Source organism: Convolutriloba macropyga, chromosome 3 (genome assembly GCF_964194025.1).
Source record: "Convolutriloba macropyga chromosome 3, txConMacr16.3, whole genome shotgun sequence".
Lineage (NCBI taxonomy): Eukaryota > Metazoa > Xenacoelomorpha > Acoela > Convolutidae > Convolutriloba > Convolutriloba macropyga.
In genome coordinates, this window is record NC_134470.1 from 1,981,277 (window position 1) to 2,007,326 (window position 26,050).

Below are 26,050 nucleotides of genomic sequence, written 5' to 3' on the forward strand. Positions count from 1 at the left end.
TGTTGAGTGAAAAAGTAAAATAGTTTTCAATAAAGTAGAAATGAGAGGCTTCGAAAGAAGGCGTAAGTGTTGATCAGTAACTAAGCATAGAGATATTGATGACAGCTGTGATCTGTTCAGCCCCGAATTGACTAGGCGAGCGGCTGGCCAAACAGATGAAGACAATTGAATGAGATGGTCAGAGAATGGCAAAGACAGTTGTATTTGGCCCCGAATTGACTAAGCGAGCGGCTGACCGAATACATTTAACACGTCTGATGGTTCTGTTGTTTTTCATATTGTTAATATAGCGGGAAAAAATTAATTATAATAAGGAAAGTTGGAGGCAACTGAGCTGGATTCGAACCCGGGTCGGAGAAAAGAAATGTTCATTCTTTCGTTGATAATCCACGCGCTGTTGGTAACTGCGCCACTTTCCTCTTTTTCAAGACGTTAAAATTTTGAAGCAGTTTATAGGATGGAGGAAACGCCTCAATAAAACAAATGTAAAGTTGCTGGAGTTGGACTCAAACCGTAGTAGTGTTTACATCATTAATCCGTTTGTGCTCTTCGCAACTGAGCCACTCGACAGCTACTTTTGGTCATCCGACTGCCAGTTTTTCATTTGCACTATCTGTAGATTTGTTTTCCTGTTTATTGTTGTATTTTTCCCCTGTTTCCTTAGTTTTCCTCTCTTAGTTTTTGTTTTTCTTTAGTCATTGATCCCATTTCTGTTGTTTGAAAGATGAAGATCTTTTATATTGAGTTTCCCAGATTAAACTGGGATTGATCCTCCTTTTGTTTAGTCGGTCACTATTCTGAGCAGTCATCTTAGCCACTAGTCTATTGCGTATGCGGCCGTGAAATTTAGTAATTTAGATGATCAAGAGTGCTTTTGCAAGAGTTGAGCGGGCACTGTCGTTTATATATCAGCTCTGATACAGACAGTATGTTGTTTTTGATTGCCCTTTGAATATACCTGTTGGCCAGTTCAATCTGCATTTCTCTGACTGGCTTCATGTTTGCCTCTTCGTGGAGGTTTTGAGTCTGATACCATCTTGGTTTTCGAAGGCAAATTCGTAGGGCTCGAATTTGAACGTTTTGTATTTTATTGATAAGGGCATGCGATTGATCCAGCCAGCAAGCATTTGAGTACAGAAAGAGTGGTCTGATCCAAGATTTGTAAACCAAAATTAGGCTTTCTTCGTTAACGTTTAGGTTACTAAGCTTCCAGAGTTGAAATAGCCTGCTGTTCGCTCTTCGTATTAAATCTTTGCAATCTTCATTCCATTTGAGGTTTGGAGTAAGAATGATACCCAAGAATTTTATCGATTGTGTCTTCTGAATGGTAATTCCTTTAATGTTGAGCTCTAGAGAAGATTCTTTCTTTGAGGGGTTTTTAAAGATCAGGTAATGACTTTTATTTGGGTTAATTTTGATTTTCAATGAGTCGCACCAATTAATTAGACTATTCAGTGATGATTGGAGATGTTTTCCGATTAATTTCGGGGATCGTGACCTATAGTAGAGGGCAAAGTCGTCAGCGAACTGTGAGATCTGGGCTTTTATTTGCGGCAAACCACTGACGTAAATGAGAAAGAGAATGGGAGCAATTACGCTCCTTTGAGGTACTCCAGCTGTCGGGCTGAAAGTATCACTGACAGTGGAGTTTATCTTCACAAAGACATTCCTTTACGACAAGAATGAACTTATCCATCTTATGACCGAATTCTTTAGCCCTATCGAGTTTAATTTGTGCACGAGTCCTAGGCGCCATACAGCATCGAACGCTTTTTCGACATCAAGCAAACGAAACCAACCATTTCGGACCACTGAAAGGCTTCACTGACGTGCTGAGTGAGTTTAATGAGGTTGTCTGTTGTACAGCGGTGTTTCCTGTAAGCACTCTGAGTCTCGCCGAATATATTTTGGCTTTCACAATATTCCATAACAATATTTTTTACAACAGTTTCACATATTTTGGCTATGCAGTTTGTAAGACTAATGGGTCGGTAGTTTTCAGCCTTCGATCGGTCTTTGTCTTGTTTTGGTATCATTTTTATCTGGGATTCTTTCCAGTTAAATGGAACAAAGGAGTTGTTCATGGAGCTAGATATGAGGAGACAGGCAAGGGCTTTAACATTCTTTGGTAATTCTTCAAGGATTTTGTAGCAGATTTTGTCCGGCCCAGGGCATGTTTTTCTCGTCTCTTTCAAGATTTCATCAAATTCTTTTGTGGTAACCACAATGCCCAGTTGTTCAGTATGTTCATTTGTATTTATTATTGCTTCTGTTTCATTTTCAATATTGTCGCAGAGTTCAGAAATTATTGATGAGTCCGTTTCGTGATTTTTCATTGTGTCCTTTAGCAGCTGTTTAAACATTTCACTTTTCTCCTTGTCGGTGACCGCCACACAATCTTTATAGAATAATTTTGGGTATTCTGCTGTTTTTTGTTTGGGCTCGTTTTTATTAGTTAGTTCTTTTATTGCTTTCCAGAAGCCTTTGCTACCCTTATCACATGCACTTTCCAAGACCTTTGCTCTTTTTCTGTCTTCTGATCGCATCATTGATCGTTTAATTTCTTTCTGTAGGTAATTTATCTCCGTTCTTAAAGAGGTATAGTGATCGCCAACTGCTATTTTGAGCTCTCTTCGCCTTTTTCTCCTCATTTTAATCAGTTTTTGCGTCTCGACACTGTAGGGGAGCTCTTTCTTTTTAATGCAGGAGTCTTCCAGAGATTTGTGTATTAACTCAATTAAACTGGTGCTAAATTTTTTTAATTCATTCTTTTTTGGATACTTCACAGGCCAGAGTTTTGATGATCTGTGTAATTTTCTTGCATGTTCTCTAAACTTTCTGTAGTTGATTTTTGATTTTAGTTGAAAAACTTCACCTTTTCTCAGGTTCAGGGTCTTAATTGTAACTTTGTGATCGCTGCCTAAATCTTCTGATACTTGAAAGTTGTTAAAATGCGCAAAAAGTGAATTATCGCAAAAGTGCAGATCATATTTGCATTTTCCATCAAACGACTGATAGGTGTGATAACCGTTGTTCAGCAGTTTAAAAGTGCCCTCGTCAATAATATATAGGAGTTTTTCCCCATTTTCAGAATCGTAGGAGCAGTTTAGTTCATGGTGGGGAGCATTGAAGTCGCCACATATGAAGACATTTTTCAACTTTCCTGAAAATATTTTATCGGTCGAGAGTAGCTTTCCAGGGGAATTGTAAACAGTTATTATCCAAAAATTATCGAAAGAGGGCAACTTAAGGCAAATTTTAAGTATTTCTAGTGTTCTTCCATTGCTATCAGTTTCTTTTTCTACTGGTTCTATTCTTTTGATAACAATGCTGTTCTTCACTAAGATAGCAGAGCCATGATGACCGTTGTTGAAGGTTTCCGATGCAACAATGTAGTTGTTGAGGGAGGTTGTTTTTAATTGTAACTTTGTGATCGCTGCCTAAATCTTCTGATACTTGAAAGTTGTTGAGGGAGGTTGTTTTTAATTGTAACTTTGTGATCGCTGCCTAAATCTTCTGATACTTGAAAGTTGTTAAAATGCGCAAAAAGTGAATTATCGCAAAAGTGCAGATCTAACATATTTTTGCATTTTCCATCAAACGACTGATAGGTGTGATAACCGTTGTTCAGCAGTTTAAAAGTGCCCTCGTCAATAATATATAGGAGTTTTTCCCCATTTTCAGAATCGTAGGAGCAGTTTAGTTCATGGTGGGGAGCATTGAAGTCGCCACATATGAAGACATTTTTCAACTTTCCTGAAAATATTTTATCGGTCGAGAGTAGCTTTCCAGGGGAATTGTAAACAGTTATTATCCAAAAATTATCGAAAGAGGGCAACTTAAGGCAAATTTTAAGTATTTCTAGTGTTCTTCCATTGCTATCAGTTTCTTTTTCTACTGGTTCTATTCTTTTGATAACAATGCTGTTCTTCACTAAGATAGCAGAGCCATGATGACCGTTGTTGAAGGTTTCCGATGCAACAATGTAGTTGTTGAGGGAGGTTGTTTTTTTCCAGTTCTTAACTTCATTTACACAAATTACATCTATTTCTTCTTCTGTTGAAAACAAAATCAGATCACTTATTTTGTTGTTTAGTCCGCGACAGTTCCATTGCAAAATCTTGAGCTTATCCATTTTGAGAAAAGTTTTGGCTGTTTGGTAAATTGTTTGTTTGAATTGAAATAACAGGAGTTGTATTTGCGCTTTTTATGCTGTCATGTATTCTCTGGCCATCCATTTTTCCATTGAAGATACGTGAGGCGCTGTTAGAGACAATATTTATTATGTCACTGTAGGACATAGTGTTAAGAACTGTTCGTATCTTGCTCAGGACTTCAGCTACTAGAACAGCAATTTTTTCAGTTGATGGCGTTAGGTCAGTCTTTGCTTGAGAGCTCTTTTTATTAGTTACGGCTGAGAGTTTGTTCTCATTTATCTTTTTTGAGGCCTCTGCTAACTTATGCTGATATGCTGGACAGCCTCGATAAACTGTAGCATGAGCACCACCACAGTTTGAGCATTTGGCATTTTCTTTTGCAACTTTGCATTCTTTTACACTATGATCTTGCGAGCAGCGAAGACATCGAATTGCATTAGTGCAATCCCTTGCTGAGTGGCCAAATTTCTGGCAATTGAAACATTGCATAACATGTGGTGGTTCGCGGCTTGCTTCACATCGGTATAGCTGCCAGCCTATTTTGACGCCATGTTTTTGAGCTGCGTTGACTTGATTGTTGGATTCCGTGATCACGCGTATTAATTTTGTTGGCTGGCCCGTTGCTCGACTTGTTATTCGTGAAACTTTGGTGACGTTCATTGCGTTGTTATTTAAAAGTTCTTCCTTTACCTCATCTTCAGTAATGCTGTGGTGAACATTTACAATGACGAAACTTGGTTTAGTTTTAGGCTTGGGAAGTGTATTCCTGGCGTTCAATTTGGCATTTGGAAAAGCCTGATTTAGGTTTAGTGACAGCATCAAGCATTCTCTTGAAGTGAGGTCCTCTGGCTGAATAAAGAAGTCGGTATTGTTCCTCAGTTCTCTTATTTGCTTGATCCTGACGGCTGGAAACTTCGACCTGATTGCTTTTGCAAACTGAATTTGTGATGGTCTTGGGTCAATTGAAACAATCATTGGTCTTACGTTGTTGATGGGAGTTGGCACTTTTCTGAAGCGTTTTCTTTTATTCCTTCAGTAAAATCGCTTTCGTCTTGCGTTGATTCTTCTGCCGTCATTCTGGCTTCAGATAAAAGCCTTTCAATTTGGCTCATTTTAAAACTCAGCCTCAAAGAGGCTCTGACTTCTCGAAAAATTTTCTAATAAGACTTTGAAGATGAGGGATAAAACTGAGCAAAAAGTAAAGACTTTTGAGCTTAAGACTTTTGAAGGTGAGAATAAAACTGGAAGAAAAGTAAAAGAAAAGTCGGGATTAGGAAGAAAAGTCAGGATTTTAAATCTTAAGCAAGTTACAAAGCTAAAGCTAAGGAGGAAAGGGTTTTAAAGGAAATTTTGAAAAGTAAAATTAGGAGAAAAAGGTAAAAGAAAAAGCCAGGATTTTAAATCTTAGTGAAAAAGCAGCTTTTAGTGAAAAATCTCTTTTTATAAAAGACTCACTCCCAAAGGACTTTCCTGCACAAAGTGGAGTACTTGCTTGTGGCTTTCCTATCACACTTTGAGGTACTGATCCGAAAGTGACATTAATAGCGTTTTGATCATCATTAGGCAATTTGGATTTTGGGCTCTTTTCTGTTATTGCCCCCCCAGCCTTATATAGCCAGTCTATTTGCACCCCCCAAATATGTTCTTTTTGGTCCTTAGGGATCCTTTATTTTAGTCAAAATAAATTGCCGGTACCGGTAGACGAATGGATGAATTTTTGTTTCTGTCAAAAAAATTAGTACCATGGAGCTATTCCTGCAAAAGAAAGGCAAAAAAATATTAAAAACACGATTATTCTTTGTCTGCTTACATTATAAGCAAAGTTTGATTACCGTATACGTCTTAATTTCAAAACTTGGCTGCACAATTAAATTGTAAATGCCGTTTGTATATAATTGTATATGTTAATGTATGAAATGAAAACAATATGCTATAACATGTATAAGTGGGGGGTGCAAACGGACGTGGGGGAGGGGGGGGGGCAATAACAGAAAAGAGCCGGATTTTGTCCTCCTCTTCTGCGCGGCTCCTTACTACAGAGAAAATAATCCAAGCTCAACAGTCCTCTAAGTTTTGTAGATCCAGAAATTGATAATCGTTGCTTGTCTGAAACCCTCGCGGATCTCTAGCAGACGTCACAGGAGTTTAACATTTTGATTCTTTGAACTAAATTGCGAGCTAATGTTGTACATATTTCAGCTACTATTTAAACTATTTATCCTTGAGATAATATGAAAAGAAATTTGAGATAAGCATGCACTTAGTTTGTGTACAATATTTTACGTGCTAGGCATATAAAAATTGTCCCGTTTTAGTGGTTTTTTTAATAATAAAGTTGAAGAAAAGCTTATCGAATGACAATACATAAAACGTTGGGTTTTCCCAGTCCCCCCCCCCCCCACAAAAATATAGCCCTCTCATTATGATATTATTACCATGATGGGGGGCTATATGTTAAATGACCACAATGGTTTCTTTGGTGGTGGTGGGGGGGGGGGATCAAATGGAAAAAAACCCCAAAATACAATCAATATATCAATAATCAATATACTCTCGCAATGTAGTCCTAGTAGATTTGATGGGCTCAGAGATTCATCACCCCCCCCCCCCCCCCCCCCATTATCTCTTTATATAATAAAGGAAAGTATCCTTCCTTCTAAAATGTGATTAATTTTTATTGGTAGGGACTCTGGCCACGTAATGTGATTCCACTATCACGAGATTTGCAATTTATAACCCCAACCTGATGATCAGATGCTATTATTCAACTAACCTAACCATTTACGCAGGAGTACATCAACAAATAATTATTAGCTTTCAACCTGTTTATATGCATTCAAAAGTATTCTCCAACGGTTTCAAAGGAATTATGCAGTGTATAGACAGTTTGAATTGAATAATTTATAAATCTATTCCCCCTTATTTTTCCCTCATGAACTTTATGCGGTGTGATCGTTATCCGATCGAACAAGTCGAATTTCTATTAACGAAGGTGAAGGTCTGTCCCCCCCCCCCCCCCCCCCCCAGCTTAGTGGTCAGATAACCTATAGCCCCCAATCATAGTAATTATACCATAATGGGGGTATAATTTCATGGGCGGGGGGGCTATAATGGGAAGGACCCCTAATTTCTTAATTTCCCTTAACCATAAAGGCAGGTTTTTTTGGAATCATAATTTTACTTGTAATAGCGAACAATCGAAACTACAAATTTAAATTTATTAATTGACGTAAACCAATTTATTGGAGAGAGTGTGAACATTTAACGATCATATTTGGAACCAAAAAAGTCACGTGCCTGTTTTGATTACCTCGAACTAAGGGATCTATTCTGTCCCTCTCCCCTCCCTCTAATGTTTATTACAACCCTCACTTAAATGTTTTTGTAGAGCAAGTTGTTACTATGAAAAAATAGCACGTGCTCTTGGGAGGGTAAAAGTTATATGCCCACAAAGCTGCTGGTGGTGGGGGTGGGGGTTGGCAAAAAGAATAGATCCAAATCAAGAAAGCTCACCTGGTATTCTATCCTCTGGACAAAACAAATAGATCTGGTACTGCTGCTGCTGTTAGTTGAACTGGGGAAGGAGTTGGTATGATTGCTACTACGTCTCCCCCCAGAGGCTGTTGAACTGATGGCCATTGCTCACGCTATCAATTATCTGTCTACATTCCTTTATCTGTAGATTATCAAAAACTATATTTTCAAATCTCTTCATTTTGAAAGACTAAAAAATGTTAAAACATGACTATTAAGAAAGTTTGATAATTATCGTCAAATTTTTGAAAACATCCAGAGTGCTGTTGACTTTAAACTTCTAAACTGACCGAAAACCGAGTTGAGCATATAGTTCTTCTCCCCTCTAAGTGGGTTCTGAACAATATCGTGATCGCTAAATCAAAACTTGGTTCAGGTTTACTGACAAGTTCCAGTGCTACAGATTTTCACGATATTTTCTAATTTCACTTTTTAATTCAGTTATTTAAATATCATATTTGAAAAAAAATTATTAAATAAGTAATTTCCTTTGAGAATACCTACTATTGTCGGAACAGTTCTTCCAAACCACATGCGTGTGATTCAATTGTGGCTTGATTAAGCCACATTTAAGACCCAAAATGAAAAATGAAACCAACTTCACCGCACTTTCCCTTTGATATTCTGCACCTGAAGTCCAGCAGCGAAAAATTGAAAATGAGATATATTCCAATCCCTTTAACATCAAGAACTCCAGTGGGGATCCACTCAATCAATAAATACAAATGAACAGAATCAAAACGATCACTGTGATAAATCAACGCGAACAATTGTATAAAAAAGACCACCAGGACAAAAGAGAGCACAATAACACAAAATTATACGTCCAGGCCAACATTGCAAATGATGAAGCATTCAAAACCATAGTTTGCCAGAAATGAGTTGCATAGCTTGATAGACCTGCAATCTCAAAAAGCAAGTGATAAGAAGGAAGAACAAAAACATTGTTCTAGCTTCTTTTTTTTTAAACCAATTGCTGAGATTTCGTATTCTGATTTAAAAAATTGTATAACTTACGTCTTGTGTTTAGCTACCTTCAAACATCTTTCATTTAGAGTTACAAACACTCTCTGCTTCAATAAAGTAAGCAGAAATCAATTTTGAGACAGAGTCATTAGTCAAAAGTGAGGTACGTCACGTGTGAACAAAACATAAATCACGCGACAGAACAAAACTCAACCTGAAAAGAGTAAAAAAAATGACGTCGCGTCACGCGCTCAATTCGGTCTAAATTGAACGAATGAATCAACAAACAGCAGGTTTCAAGTGAGCAAGACGTTATATAGTAGCAAAAAACTTCACAAAAACATAGCATGAGAAGTCCAGAAAATAAATTCACAGAACTATCATCGACTGAAAAAAAACCAGACCTAGAAATTACTCGCAATTGATTTGGAAAAGCGCTCAGAAAAAATAGATTAAAAATCAAAAAGAGTTAAAATTTAAAGTCATATTGCCACACGTGGACAAAGAATCACAACTAAGGAAAAACTTTTTGTTCAAACAACATTTTCTCACTATACTATAAAATTAGAGTTAAAGAATTCGTGCAGCCAAACTGATCACTTTAGCGAGACCAAATTTCCTACTCCAAATTGACTTCCAAATTCATAAAAATGGGTGAACAGATTTAGCTAAACATTTGAACCATCTATTTATCTCATTAAACCACTGAATTCCAAAAAGAGGGTAAATAAAATTCAGAAATAAAAGAAAATCTATTTTTTCTATAAAACCTCCACAATCTGCAAATCCAAATCAATTAATCTCAATAGACTTTACTATACTGATTCTATTCAATCAATGAGCTGCTAAATATTGATTGTACAATTAAAAAATTCCTTGACGTGAAAACTTAAAAACCATCTTAGAAAAATCAGACAACATTTCTTGTTACAAAATTATCTACAGTGATACATAAAATGTAAAAAGACGTGACATTCAACAAATCAGACATTGGAAAGACATCAATTATTCAAACATTCAACTTTTGTTTCTTTACTGGCAGTGTTTTAGCTTTATATCAGTATCATTAGAAATGTTAGCGGTGGATCGAATCTTTGGAAATTTTTTCATCAGTTTTTTAAACTCTTCAAATGTTAGTGTTATTCTTCAAAAAACTGCGGCCCATCGAACCTTCTGGTATCTCATTCAAGCCAGTCATCACTTAGAACATGCCTGAACAAACAATCGTACAATAATTTATTTTCAAATCCATCCAAAATAGACTTAATTTGATATTTTTTGAAAAAAAAAGAACAGAAGATTGATTCAAATCACTGGAAAGGGCTCATTAACCCGAGAGACTCATTCCTATCAAGACAGTAAAAATTCTGAAAATAATACAAAACTGCTAAAAAAAAGCGTCTGAAATACGTGAACAGATTAATCAAAAGTCAAAATGGTCCAAAGCGCAAAAAAGTAAGAGTTAAACTAAAAGAAACTGCTTTAAAAATGCAGGACGTGATGTGATTAAAAATTCGCCCACTTAACAAATTATTTTTTACATCTACTTTTCTCACTCGTGCTCAAAACAATGTATGAGCAAAATCTACCGCAAGTATTTTCTACTTTTGACTTTTGTTTACCACATTACATCCTGTAGAACGAGAAGTAACCGATGGAAAAATCATAGCCGGACGAATTCAGGAAATGACTCCAAAAGTCACGTCTGCCAAAAAATCTACCCTTTTCAAGAACTCGTGTTTACTGAATGAAAGCACTCTTGAGAAGAAAACTGTTTAGCCAAATAATGAAAAAGGTAGCTCCAATAGTCAAATCAAATAAAATTAGAAAAATCAATTATTTCTAATACAAAAGCAATCGATGCATCACTCGATAGGACTTATTAGGTTGAAAAAAATCTTAAATTTAAGAGAAAATTTAACTCAGCAGGAAATTGACAAAAAAGTTTCAAATTTATTTTTTTTTTACAAAACCATCATCAACAAACACTCTGTTTTATGTTATCAACTGATACCTGAAAAATCTATCAAACAATAGTTGTCTATTCAGTCCCCATTGAAGTCAGGGAACCAAAAGAACGGCCAAAATGGCTTGAATAATCTTAAAAAACCGCTGAAAACCTGAAAATTACCCAAAAAAACTTTAAAAATATCAATCCAGAATAATGATATCTTCTAGTCAAGCCTTTCAATCAGAAAGTTAAAACCAAACAAAATTGCTTGAAAAAGGAGAACCTGAATATTTCGCTCGCTTACAGAAATTTTTTTTACACCTCAATTTCTCGGTCTCTTAAAAACAACCACACGTACAACAAAAAACTCTCTCATTTTGCTACATTCTCAATTTTCGTTCAACAATTAAACCAATGTGGATTTGGACGTCGAAAAGTAAAACACAAATGAGTTCGAGAAAAAAATGAAAATAAAACAACAAAACAAAAAAAAAATCCGAAAGGAAAGGTTTTTATATCTGATGATTAACATTATTTCTATTTGTAGATAAAAATGAACAGAATAGACCTTGGGAAACCAATTTTTTAATCAATGAGTCACCATAATTTAAATGACAGCTGCTCTGAAAAATCCACTACCCAGTGAAATGATTAGCTCAAAAAACCTAACTAGTTCACAAAAGCAGTCACATTTGGACAGCTTAAGTTCTAACTGTTATTGGAAATTTTACAACGGAACCACAAGTTTGATAAGTGTACCAGAAGACAAAGCTCAATTTACGCTTTGTATTATCAGCGAGGTTTTGTTTGGCCTTCAGACTAAATTTGTAGCAGATGTCAAACATTGGCAAATAAATAGTGAAAACAAACTATACTGATCGGCAAAAGTAAGTTAGCACCCTCTAGTTTTATGAAGTAAAAATTCAATTTTTGAGGCAATATTACTCCAACCTAAAATCACATTATGAAAATATTCTTTACAACATTGATCCTCTAAACTATTCTTCTCGCCTCCCAATGAAAGTCAGATAAAATGCAACCCTCACCTACCAGAAATCCAAATTTAAAGTTGATGAACTTCATACAAGTTTCACAGAAAAGAAAGTGGTCACAAGATGTAAAATGTTTTCAGGTTTGTTCAACTAAGGCTAAGCTTGCATTTGTGTAGAACTTTAGAGAGAAAAGATGTGATTAATTTGTGATGTTGTGACAACTTCCTATTTACTGTGAAACGTGGATTGGGTTATCAACTTTACAATGGGATTTCTGGTAAATGAACGTTGCATTCTATCTGAATATCATAGGTACGCGAGAGGAATAGTGTAGGGGATCAAAGGTCTAGAAAAAACTTTATGAAGTGATTATATAAAAATTTCATAAAGTTTGAGTAATATTGCCTCAAAATTGAATTTTTACTTCAAGGAAATGGTGGGTGCGATCTTAATTTTGCCGTTCAGTATATTAAAGCAATTTGACAGAACGTCATTTGCAACAGCAACTTAGTAAAAGCTACAAAACAATCAAAACTTTTCTCAATAAATTATGAAATGATACATTATATCCAGTGTAGCAATTTTTAGAAAACTTTATTTGAGTATTGCATCTCATAATCACATCGTAAGAAATTTGAAGCAGTTTAGAAGTCATGTCTTAGATAGAAGAGAAAAAAATTGCTCAATAATTTAACAAAATCTTTAAATTTTTTCAACTGTTTCTATTTCCGACCGTTTGCCTGGGCTTAAAAAATTATTGAATACAATTTTTGCTTATGGAGCCGCATGTAAGTCAAAAGTAGTGACTTTTGTCATTTTAAAAATCTATATTTAATAATATCGGATTGAATCAGTTAGAGTATTTGAGAAATGAAAAGGCGAATTAGGCGAAAACTTTTTGAAGCCTTTGAAACTCACAATTTTCTCGCATGGATTCCTTTTTCGAGAAGCTTATTAATGCCACCATTTTTATCTTTCAGCAAAAGATATCGCTTGGACAAAATTCTTCAAACAAAAAATTAAGAAAATTGTTCTCATTTTACAGAAAACAGTTTTCAATGACAGTTTACATACAACTCTTTCTAAACAATTGCAATCGCGAAGAAGACACATTTTTGCAATAACTGCTTCAAACATCGTTCGAGAGCAATTTATTACTCCAACGCTAAATGAAACGAGGGCTAGTAACTTTATACCACATCTACTTTTTTGTTAGGCCAATTTTGTCTGATGAATATGTTTTACGGAGAGATACAAACGTGGTATCATTAGTAAATTTTTCAAAAACAACACATGTGCGAAATGAGAACTCGGTTTTAGGTTTTAGCAACTATATATTCAACTGATATACTAAACTTTTCTCTGAGAAAAAAATGGAGAACTTCATATTACTTTGAGAAAGTTGGTGCGCATCATAAATTCGGTAGAAACTGATTGGCGAACGCCTATTTTAAATTTTTGACGGCTGATCTCTGAACAAAAGACAATTAACATTTCAAGGCTTCAATTCAATTCAACAAAACGATCATACCTCTGAAGAAATTCAAAAGATAATAGGCTACAATCAATATCTATTATAATGCGACACGTCATACAGTCTACATTTCCCACTTTTGCTTCCAAAGGATAAATACTTGCTATGGGGTGAAATATCAAATGTCTTCACGCATCCCAAATTCTGCCCAAGCAACGGAAAATCTTCGAACACTGTCAAACTGTCTAAATGTACCACACGAACTGAATTTTTAACCAATTTCGAAGAGTAAACACAAAATTCGTTACTCGAGTTAAATTTCACATTGTCAACCATAGTCGTCAAGTTTTTGAAACATTTCAAGGGTTTTGGGAATTTATCCGAGGTTGATAAAATTGAGTCAAAATCGTAGAGGTTCAAAATGCCATTATAAGATCCGCAGGCTAAAATGCTTGAATCGGGGGATAAAGCTACTGATAACGTATTAGAAGAACCTTCATCTTGGAATTTCTTCAAACATCTGTCCATTTTCCGAAGGTCAAAAACGTAAACTTGACCGTGACAGTCCGAAGTCACAAAGTACGATGTGTCATTAGTAAACGACATTCCTTCGACGTAATTATTTAGGGTAAAAGTTTTAACCAATTCCAGATTCAAACTTTGAAGCAAGTAAACCCTTCCATAAAAGCCTTTCATTGCTATAAAATTTCCGCATTTTGAAACAACAAACTTTTCGAATATTTTATCATCGACTGTTCGGACCCCGTGATGTTCAACTACTTTTAAAGCTCCATAATCGTAGGTATAAAAAGATTTATAAAGCGAAGTTAATAAAATCGATTGTGTGTCAGAGATAAAACTAGCAACCTTGATAGGAAAATTTTCGAACGGCACGCTTGCTATGTTGCGATTTTCGCGACCGTCAACTCGGAACAAACTCAGACAGGTATCTTCACCCCCGACCAAAGCAATTCTATCTGTTTCATGAAACTGTACAGAATTGATCGCCAGTTCTGACGGCTTTATTTGATTAAGTTCTCTACACTTACTAGCTTTCAGCTTAGAACGCGCAAGTTTTGTAAATCGATCTTTCGGCAAAAGAATTTTCTCCGAAACAGCAGCTAAGTCTTCATTATCTGATAACATTGACGTAACGTTTTTACCTTCTAACGACATGGATTCGGGTGCGGGTTCACGAGCCCATTTTGTACTCGCAGCCGACTGTGACGATTTTAGGAACTTTCTAGAAACTTTAACCTCATTCGGTATTTGTTCACTTTCATCTTCGCTATCAACCCAAGCGGGAGTTTCTTGTTTAATTTCTTCGTTCGAGACTTTCCCTTTGGTCTTTTTAGCCGTGACCGCTTCCTGAAAATTTGACTCCGCAAAGTGAGCTGTACCGCCAAAAACTGCTCGTTCCAACGCTTTTGTTTTTTGGGCCTTTTGTTTGTTCACCGATAGGGATTTCTTCTTTCGACTAACTTTTCCTTCGATAGACTGGACAGTTTTCGCTGTATTAGAATAGAATGGTATGCTGTATGAAGTTGCGGATGCCGTGGAGCTGGAAGTTGTTCCTTCTCCGATCACATTGGAGAATTTGTGAGCAGTTTTTGTTTTCATATCTCTGAAAATGTCAAGGTATGTGAGATTATTTCCCCATTTAAATAATAGATTTGGTAACTTGTTGCCGTGCCTCATGACGAGTAGTCGGCTCATGAAGTTTGATAGTTCCTTTCACAATTGGGCAGAGAAAGAAACATACAGCAAGGAGGCTCGGCAATGTGCGATCGCACATAAGGTTCCGACCCCGCTCATCCACAATTTTGGCATAAATGTTTAACACATGAGGAACAGATAGAAAACCCCAAAAATTCAAGTATTTTTCAAAAAACAAAAACTGATATATGAACAAAAAGATAGCCTCCAAAGCAAATAAATCAGTGGAGTAAAAAATGATGCATTAGATTGATGAGATATACCAATATTAAGGTAGCGAGTCAAGACGAACAGCAAAATCAAACAGCAACAAACATTAATTACATCAAAAAAAATGTGTCCGTTTCAATAAACAAAACTTAATAACAAAGTCAAAATAGCGTCAGATAAAACCGCAACTAAACCGAAGTAAACGGGTTGGTTTGAGTATTCAACTAACAAGGTGGCTCGGTAATGTGCTATCGCACATAAGGTTGCGACCCCGCTCATCCACAATTTTGGCATAATTATCTACCAAATGAGGAACAGATAGAAAAACACAAAAAATTCACAAAAAAAAGGGACCAGTCCATTATAATGCTTGGTAACAAATAGACAATAAAGAACAAAAACAGTAAATTTGAAAAATTCGCTTATTTTTTTTTTTTAAATAATTAATTTCGAAGTAATGAAAACCATTAGAAATCAACTAAAATATCCCATAGGTTTACGATTACCAGTGTTTCTAAAGATGGGTACTAAGAACTGTCGGTATTCAATTTTTATGCGGTTACAAAAAGAACAACAACTAGACACAACAAACAATCAGTTAAATTTTGCCAGAAAACGCTTTCTAATCCGTAAAGCCATAATTTGACACTCAAAATGTGTTCGATTGCACCTTCTTCGAACAGCGAAAATGCATTATGTGACCTCTCACTAATGAAACCACTTAACAAGTAGACAAAAAAGAAAAAAGCAAAATTTAGTACTTGTTTGTATTTCAAAAAAATTATTTCCAAAGATATGAAAGCCATCAATTACAAAATGAAATAATTAAATAGGTTCGTTTATTCTTCCAAAGGAGGCCCTTGAGACCTGCAATTATCCAAAATATAACTTACGTCTACAAAAAGAACGTTAAATGACAAAAATCAAATTAATTTACTTTTCTTTTTGAGAAAAATCCGTCGCAAAGCCAGTAAAATCATAACGAATTCCTTAAAAACATTAGATTTTGTGACACCAATCCAGTAAAAACGACAGGTAAAAACAAAATTAAAAAATTTAATTAAATTTGTATAGTCGAAGCCGTTGAAACCAGAGTCTATATCCTTAAAGATTTTAATATCATCGATTATGCCTTGTATGAACGCAAATAATGTGATATATGAACTGTCAATAACGTGATAATGTGACAAAACTATAAAACGTGAAAAATGGGCAAATACCTGAAAATAAAAAATATGAAATCTAATATAAAAGCCAGAAAACCATTGCCAGAAAACGTTCTTTCATTGCCGACAATAAGCTACAAGTTTACAAAATTAAGAGAAAAATGGAGGCATAGTTCAATAAGCCATTATTTATTTGAAAATCAAATATTTTTAAAAGTCAAAACGAACATAAGCTTTCAAGTAATAAACTAGATACAGTAATTTGGAGCTAATTAAGAAGAGAATTGGAAATATCACTAGTGAGCTTTGATTTGAAATGTTCTGTTATTTAATTAAAAAAATGAAAAGGACCGATTTTTTTTATAAAAAAGACCGACTGATTACAATCCGAATTATTTTTGGATTCTTACAGCCCAAAATTGGTTCAAAATTAGCTCCGCTTATTCTGTTTGTCCATTAACAACACTTAATTTTTCGAATGTTAGATATAGATATTTTGTTATTTAAAAAATCAAAAATAAATGCTGCATTTTCGATAATCAAAGAGTACAGTTAGCAAAAAACGGCAAAGTTTTAATTACGGAGCACTCGAAACGAAAGTTGAAGTAGAAATAGCCCTTTTTGAGTTTCCAAAGATTGTGTTAGTGGTGTTTGGGTGTGTACTTCCTGCAAATTTAATCAAAGTGGACTAAAGAAACTTATTTCTTGCTGTTTTTGATGAAAATCAACAACACTTTCTTGAAAACAATTGACAAATTTTAACAAAATTAGCAAAATTTGTGTGAAAAATTCCGGAAAATGTGAATAAAATCAACGGAATTCACTTCGCTCTATTTTCTCAAAAGTTTAAACCTCGATAACTCCCTGTAAAAAAACGAAAATACAAAAAATCTTATTAATCCCATACTCTACGCTGGACAAGCTTTCTAATGAGGCCAGTCTCAACTCTCTACGTTGACTATATCGATCGGCCAAATTTGTCTGAACAAAAAATAACTCATTTGAGTATATATATTTCCTCCCCCCCCCTCAATAGGGGTCGGAACAATAACAACCTAGCATTATTATTCAATCAAAATGCAAAAATTTCATATAATGACTCAAGCACACGAGTATACGAATAAGCTCCCGAAGAGTTAATTCTGAACTTTTCTTTCCAAAAGAAACTGTCTGAAGAAGTAAAAAAACTGTTATTTACAACAACATTTCTTCAATCGCCGAATGAAGAGCACGGCATTCTATTACTTGAACAAGTACTTTAACTACAGACGACGCTGAGGATTAGTCAACGCAAGCCACAAAAATCAGAACTGAAAGTCAGATAGACATAGTAACTGTCTATCGCTAGACTACAGATAAAATACAGATAAAAATAACTCAGTTCGAATCTTAAAGGAGGTACACAATATGAAACAAAAACTAGGTATAAGCGTCGAGAAGACAAATATACTTTAACTAGATTGGATAAAATTTGAAATAAAACACGACTAAGTGTTGAATTATTTGCCATCATGCGGATACTCGTCTGCTAAATTTGGCAGAAACCAATTTTGATCAGGGAAAATTGATCTGAAACCATAATTATCAGATTAAGTACATAAAAAGCAAGCATGTTAATTATCCCCGCTTCTCTAAAAAAACATTAAATGATTACGCACACACAATTTCAATAAAACACCAACACCTGTATTAGGGAAACAGTTAATAGTGACGATCTTTTTTTCATTATTGTTATCCAAAGACAACTACAAAACGGATAATCCTGAAGTAAATAGGAACAATTATTTACTAAATCGTGGCACCGTGACTACACTTGAATTGTCTAATGATTAACGAAATATATTAACGACACATAGTAGCAGCCCCTCCAAGGAACAAAAGGATCGATCCGACCAACGGTATGAACTTCATGCAATTGTAAACTGTTTATGCGAAAATTAATTCTGTGAAGAAAGGCATTGACGAACTAAAAACATTAATAAAGCATTCACGGGAAACCTAGGTTAAATCTCTTACAATTATTGATTGATTACATCAATCAAGCGCCAATACCAATTAAAGTGGACCACTCTAAAACTTCAATTTCACAGAACCTATCTTAATACACATAGAAAGGGCATTACAGTGTGGAAGATGTAGACAAAGGAACAATTATTCTGATTGATATATATTATCAAACAATATAGTAAAAATTTCAGTAATTAGCGCTTAGTAATTGAAATATATCGGTAGAGGCGGTGACCCGAAAGAGACGCAATGACATTGCTAACGTTAATGGTACGATAGTTGAAACCAGCCACCCCGCCACAATACAACCAAAAACGTTTTGACAATTCAATAAAACAGTTAAAAAACAGCAAAGTCTTTCAAAAAGAATTTCTTGCAAGTAATTGAGTAGAAAGGAAAACTTGAGAAAACGGCAAAATGAGTCTATGGCTTTAGATTAACCCTTGAAACGCTAGGACGATAGAAATGTCTACTTAAAACGAGACCAACAAATTAAACGAAGACCACATGATAAAACTATAAAACGTAGAACCAAAAAACAACTCAAAATGACAGGGTAAACTACCGAGTACAGGTATCTGTCCACACGATATAAATTTTACCTTCCTAACAAAAAGCTTTAAAAATCAATACCTGCGGAAAAAATTAGTAAAGAAAGGAATAGCAACCCCCAATCGCAAAAAGTGAAATATTTTCCGTTTTCTAAAATGATGTTTAATATTTGCATCAGAATGATGTTCAATATTTGCAAAAAACCAGAAATCCATAACTTAAGGTGTAAAACCGCAATAAATATTGAATTTGAATTCAGTAGAAAGAACGAGCGTACTTTCATTGCCGACACTAAGCTACAAGTTTACAAAATTAAGAGAAAAATGGAGGCAAAGTTCAATAAGCCATTATTTATTTAAAAATCAAATATTTTTAAAAGTCAAAACGACCATAAGCTTTCAAGTTATAAAATAGATACAGTAATTTGGAGCTAATTAAGACGAGAATTCGACCTATCACTAGTGAGCTTTGATTTGAAATGTTCTGTTATTTAATTAAAAAAATGAAAAGGACCGATTTTTTTTATAAAAAAGACCGACTGATTACAATCCGAATTATTTTTGGATTCTTACAGCCCAAAATTGGTTCAAAATTAGCTCCGCTTATTCTGTTTGTCCATTAACAACACTTAATTTTTCGAATGTTAGATATAGATATTTTGTTATTTAAAAAATCAAAAATAAATGCTGCATTTTCGATAATCAAAGAGTACAGTTAGCAAAAAACGGCAAAGTTTTAATTACGGAGCACTCGAAACGAAAGTTGAAGTAGAAATAGCCCTTTTTGAGTTTCCAAAGATTGTGTTAGTGGTGTTTGGGTGTGTACTTCCTGCAAATTTAATCAAAGTGGACTAAAGAAACTTATTTCTTGCTTTTTTTGATGAAAAAATTAAATGAAGAAGTTTAAAGATGCAAAATTTAAATAAAAATAGCCGACAATATTTTTATCTTTAAAGATAAAATCAACAACACTTTCTTGAAAACAATTGACAAATTTCAACAAAAATTAGCGAAATTTTTATCAAAAATTCCGGAAAATGTGAATAAAATCAACGGAATTCACTTCGCTCTATTAGTTTAAACCTCGATAACTCCCTGTAAAAAACGAAAATAAAAAAATCTTTTTAATCCCATGTTCTACGCTGGACAAGCTTTCTAATGAGGCCAGTCTCAACTCTCTACGTTGAATATATCGATCGGCCAAAATTGTCTGAACAAAAAATAACCCATTTGAGTTTATATTTCCTCCCCCCCCCCTCAAGAGGGGTCTGAACAATAACAACCTAGCACTATTATTATTATTCAATCAAAATGCAAAAACTTCATATAATGACTCAAGCACACGAGCATACGAATAAGCTCCCGAAGAGTTAATTCTGAATTTTTCTTTCCAAAAGAAACTGTCTGAAGAAGTAAAAAAAACTGTTAATTACAACTCAACATTTCTTCAATCGCCGAATGAAGAGCACGGCATTCTATTACTTGAACAATTACTTTAACTACAGATGACTCTGAGGATTAGCAAGCCAACAAAAATCAGAACTGAAAGTCAGATAGACATAGTAACTGTCTATCGCTAGACTACAGATAAAATACAGATAAAAATAACTCAGTTCGAATCTTAAAGGACGTACACAAAATGAAACAAAAGCGACGAGAAGACAAATATACTTTAACTAGATTGGATAAAATTTGAAATAAAACATGACTAAGTGTTGAATTATTTGCCATCATGCGGATACTCGTCTGCTAAATTTGGCAGAAACCAATTTGGATCAGGAAAATTTGATCTCAAACCATAATCAGCAGATTAAGTACATAAAAAGCAAGCATGTTAATTATCCCCGCTTCCCTTGAAACAAAAAAATTAAATGTTTACCCACACACAATTTCAATAAAACACCAACACCTGTATTAGAGAAACAGTTAATAGTGACAATCCTTTTTTTTCATTATTGTTAATCAAAAACAACTACAAAGCGGATAATCCTGAAGTATATAGGAACAATTATTTACTAAATCGTGGCACCGTGACTCCACTTGAATTGTCTGCTGATTAACGAAATATGTTAACGACACGTAGTAGCAACCCCTCCAAAGAACAAAACTCACAGACAATTTCATTAGTCGGAGATCGATCCTTTCAGCGGTGTGAACTTCATGCATTTGTAAACTGTTTATGCGAAAATTAATTCTGTGAAGAAAGGCATTGACGAACTAAAAACATTAATAAAGCATTCACGGGAAACCTAGGTTAAATCTCTTACAATTATTGATTGATTACATCAATCAAGCGCCAAGTTTTTCCTTAACTTTATTTTTAGTTTTCTCTTTTCGGATTTCAATTGGCAATTTATTCCACTTCCTAGAAAAATTTCTAATCAGTGACCTGTCACTCCATTTGGAATGGCACTTATTTTTTGGAAAGTACTGGAGAGTTCTGGAGTTTTTGGTCAACTTGTACTTTTCAAAAATCCTGAATGAGGAGTTTTTGGTTTCTCGACTGCTCTCTTTATATTGTGAGAGGAGGTCAAAAAATTTAAGAAGACAAACGTTTTTAATGAAAAGCTCTGCTGGTAAAATTTTGTCTTTCAATAATAGATCTCTTGCACTGTCAAACTTTTTGCGCAGGTGGCAAACCTTTATTCCCCAATTTATTTGTCTATTAACTCTCTGAAGTGACATAACCGACAACGATTGAAAAAAATGGCACTGAAATTGAGATGGGACAAAACAAGTGATTTAAAAAGCCCGATTCTTGCTTTTAATGGTAGAAAATGTCTTACTAAGTAAATTGACCTAATAGCATTTGCCATTTTTGTTAACGTTTTGTTTGGCTGAACATCAAAATTTAGATTGTTATCAATCATTATACCTAAATAACGACAACTTGTTTTTGGCTCTATGAAAATTCCATTATAATGAAATTGTTCAATTTTTGATTCACCATTTTTTGAAAAAAAACAATTTCTGTTTTATCTCGGTTTAAAGTTAGCATATTTTGCCTCATATAACTGTCAGTATTTTCAAATACACTGTTAATTTTGCATAAAACATTTTCATTGGATTTGGAATGACAAATAATGCATGTGTCATCAGCAAACTGTAAAACGTCCTCTTTTTTTCATTTTTTCTGGGAAATCGTTGATAGACATTATAAAAATTAAAGGTCCTAGAACTGTTCCTTGAGGTACTCCGTGATTGATTGTCACCCAGTTCGAATATTCAATTCCGTTCTTTACGCATTGTTTTCTGTTAGATAAAAACGATTCTAGCATTGCAATTGATTCCGTACTAAATCCATAATTTGCAATTTTTTCGAGAAAAATTTTGTGAGATATTGAGTTAAAAGCTTTGGCCAAATCCAAGAATATACTAACAACGGTTTCGTTTTCTTCTAACAAACTGTTCACTGATTCTGTCAACGATATTACTGTATCATTCGAAGATTTTCTTTTCAGAAACCCAAACTGATTTTTATTGATTATTTCATACTTTTCAACATGTTCTAGCATTTGTTGGAGCAAAAGTCTTTCAAAAATTTTTGCAAGAGTCGGTGTAACTGAAATTGGTCGGTAGTTTTCTGGTTCCAGTGGATCACCTTTTTTGTAAATTGGAGTTACATATGCTTTTTTAAGTACATCGGGAAAAACATTTTTTGAAATGCATTCGTTTATTGCAAACTGTAGATGTGTTCCAATAGACATTTTGCTACACTTGAAGGACCATCTAGTAAGTAATCCAGGACCCGCTGCTTTGTTTTGTGGTAATTGATCAATTACAGTAAACAGTTCTTTTCTCGTTATATGTCTGAAGGAAAACTCAGTTTTGTCAAAATCATAGTCCGATAGCTCAACCTTTTCTGTCTCGCCTTCCTATAAACTTAATTTAGAAAAACAAATATTAATTGTTTTAGCGATTTCTTTTTTGTCTTTTAAAATATCTTGTTTGAACCGAATTCTAGAAATTTCACTATTTTTATCCTCGTGTTTTATCTTTGTTTTAATGAATTTCCACTGTTTGTTTTAAATCGGGAAGAATTTCGAACAATTTTTGTGAATAATTGTGACTCGCTCTTCTAAGTTGTCTGTTTGTATGTTTTCTTATCCTTTTCTTATCCTTGTTTTTGGCTCTATGAAAATTCCATTATAATGAAATTGTTCAATTTTTGATTCACCATTTTTTGAAAAAAACCACAATTTCTGTTTTATCTCGGTTTAAAGTTAGCATATTTTGCCTCATATAACTGTCAGTATTTTCAAATACACTGTTAATTTTGCATAAAAGATTTTCATTGGATTTGGAATGACAAATAATGCATGTGTCATCAGCAAACTGTAAAACGTCCTCTCTTTTTTTCATTTTTTTCTGGGAAATCGTTGATAGACAATATAAAAATTAAAGGTCCTAGAACTGTTCCTTGAGGTACTCCGTGATTGATTGTCACCCAGTTCGAATATTCAATTCCGTTCTTTACGCATTGTTTTCTGTTAGATAAAAACGATTCTAGCATTGCAATTGATTCCGTACTAAATCCATAACTTGCAATTTTTTCGAGAAAAATTTTGTGAGATATTGAGTTAAAAGCTTTGGCCAAATCCAAGAATATACTAACAACGGTTTCGTTTTCTTCTAACAAACTGTTCACTGATTCTGTCAACGATATTACTGTATCATTCGAAGATTTTCTTTTCAGAAACCCAAACTGATTTTTATTGATTATTTCATAGTTTTCAACATGTTCTAGCATTTGTTGGAGCAAAAGTCTTTCAAAAATTTTTGCAAGAGTCGGTGTAACTGAAATTGGTCGGTAGTTTTCTGCTTCCAGTGGATCGCCTTTTTGTAAATTGGAGTTACATATGCTTTTTTAAGTACATCGGGAAAAACATTTTTTGAAATGCATTCCTTTATTGCAAACTGTAGATGTGTTCCAATAGACATTTTGCTACACTTGAAGGACCATGTAGTAAGTAATCCAGGACCGGCTGCTTTGTTTTGTGGTAATTGATCAATTACAGTAAACAGTTCTTTTCTCGTTATATGTCTGAAGGAAAACTCAGTTTTGTCAAAATCATAGTCCGATAGCTCAACCTTTTCTGTCTCGCCTTCCTATAAACCAAATTTAGAAAAACAAATATTAATTGTTTTAGCGATTTCTTTTTGGTCTTTTAAAATATCTTGTTTGAACCGAATTCTAGAAATTTCACTACTTTTATCCTCGTGTTTTATCGTTGTTTTAATGAACTTCCACTGTTTGTTTTAAATCGGGAAGACTTTCGAACAATTTTTGTGAATAATTGTGACTCGCTCTTCTAAGTTGTCTGTTTGTATGTTTTCTTATCCTTTTGTATGAGTTATATGGGTCAACGTCTCTTATTTCCTTCCAAATATTGAAAAGACTGTGCTTTTCGTTGATAAGATTCAATATTTCTCTGGATAACCATTTCTATTTTGTTGACTTTGACGATGGCTCTCCTATTTTAATGGGAGCTACATTATTCAGAATATTTTCAAACATATTTGAAAAATTTTCAAAAGTTGAGTTTGCATTGTTTTGTTGATACATGGGACTCTAATCCGCGGATGCAATTTTTTTGTTAAGATTAGCTCTACTAAATTGGCTAGTATCCCTGTAAAAAAACTGCGTTTTGTTGTTTTCATAATCGATATCCAGTGAAGAAAGGAAAATTTGTGTAAAATGATCACTTCCAAATAACTGCTCGATAACAGTTGTATAAAAAATTTGGTGTTTTGTTGTTAAGCAGTGATCAATCAGTGTTTCCTTATTTCCATTTGTCCAGGTTGGAGTATTTTTATTTACTATGTCAAGCCCATTGTTGGAAGCAAATTCTGTCAATGACTTTTTTTCTCTTTGATTGAAAAAATTGATGTTATAGTCTCCGAATAGTATTACATTATCTGTTATTGAATATGCGCCTGAAATTTCTGATGTCAACTCTTCTAGAAAAAATTCGCCCAAGTTTTTGTTGGAACAATAAGAAACGTTTACTAGAAGTTTTTCCTTAAACGGTGCTTGTATTTCAAGCCATAGTGATTCATTAGTGATTGCTTGTATTTCAAGCCATAGTAGGGGCGCTGGCTCGAAAGAGACGCAATTAAAAAGCTAACGTTTATGGTAAGATAATTGAAACCAACCACCCCGCCACAAACAACCAAAACGTGCAAAGAATTTTATGAATACCTTTTTGCCAATTCAATAAAACCGTTAAAAAACAGCGAAAGGAAAAGCAACCTCCAATCGCAAAAACGTGTAATATTTTCTGTGTTTTCTAAAATGATGTTCAACATTTGCATCACCAAATGGAAAATCCCAAATTGAAAAACTTGTGAATAGTCCCAAATAGTTTCAAAAACTAAAAAAAAACAACTTTCTCACGATTTATTTGAAAAAATAATCCAGGGTTACCAAACAATGTTCTTCCCAAAGCATAAGCTGACTAACGTCGGATGAAATGCTCTCGAACAACAGGCGGGGCATTTCAATTTAGGGGTTGTCGCTAAAAAATTTTTACAGCTGCACAAAAATCCGACCTTATATGGATGCGAACCATCGCTCTCCAGGACGGCAGTCTAACATCTTAACCACAATGCTATAACGGCGTTGATACTAAACTTCGCACAAACGCCTTTATATTACAAACTACTGCTGTTCATTATTTCGGAATGGAAGCAAACGAAATCACAAAAGTCATTTGAAAGCGAACGATGTTCTAGAACTGAAATACAAAAACGGCCAAGCAAAAATTTTTGCATTAAAAGATACACGTTTACAAACGACAAGCGGGCCGTTTATTTGGGGGTGTAGCTTAGAAATATTTTATGGGTGCGCAAATATTGGCCGCAAAGAGCTCCCAACCTGCGACCTTATTGACATCTTAACCATTAAACTAAATACATAACCGGCAGATTGCCGTAAAGTAGCAGCGATAGGCGCTTGTCGCCCTCCATGAATTGAAACAACTACTGAAATAAGATAACAGATCGACCACCAGTCCTTTAATAGACCACTAGACTTTTTGGGTTAGATTCGGACTGTCAATTTTATGACAGAAGGTCTATAAGGAAAAAAGCACTCGAACAGCTTTTTCAAAATTGATATTCTAACACAAAAACTCAAGACTAAAACGCAAGAATTAGGGCGTATAAGTTTGGCACTACTTAGATGCGCACTATTGATCTTTAACTAGTAAATGCTCATAAAACTTAAAGTTCCATAAGTGAGTTCAGAACTCAATTTTTTGAGGAGTCACGCAATTAATCTGAAAACAGAAATGACGTCACGGACACAAATTTTAACCGCAAAGC

At 34.5% G+C, this 26,050-nt stretch overlaps 2 protein-coding genes across 3 annotated transcripts in view; both read right to left on the reverse strand.

Annotated features, from left to right (window-relative positions):
* Nucleotides 1-26,050, reverse strand: part of LOC142335868 (KICSTOR complex protein ITFG2-like) — a 408,175-nt gene that overhangs the window by 59,885 nt on the left and 322,240 nt on the right. For both annotated transcript variants that reach the window (XM_075384203.1, XM_075384201.1), the window contains exon 2: nucleotides 7,671-7,832. In XM_075384203.1, coding sequence (XP_075240318.1) covers nucleotides 7,671-7,796 — 126 coding nt within the window. In that variant the 5' untranslated portion in view covers nucleotides 7,797-7,832. The remainder of the gene's footprint in view (nucleotides 1-7,670; nucleotides 7,833-26,050) is intronic.
* Nucleotides 13,088-14,694, reverse strand: LOC142336776 (U3 small nucleolar RNA-associated protein 18 homolog). The gene has a single exon (XM_075385694.1). It carries the CDS (start codon nucleotides 14,692-14,694, stop codon nucleotides 13,165-13,167), a length of 1,530 nt encoding a protein of 509 aa, XP_075241809.1. The 3' UTR covers nucleotides 13,088-13,164.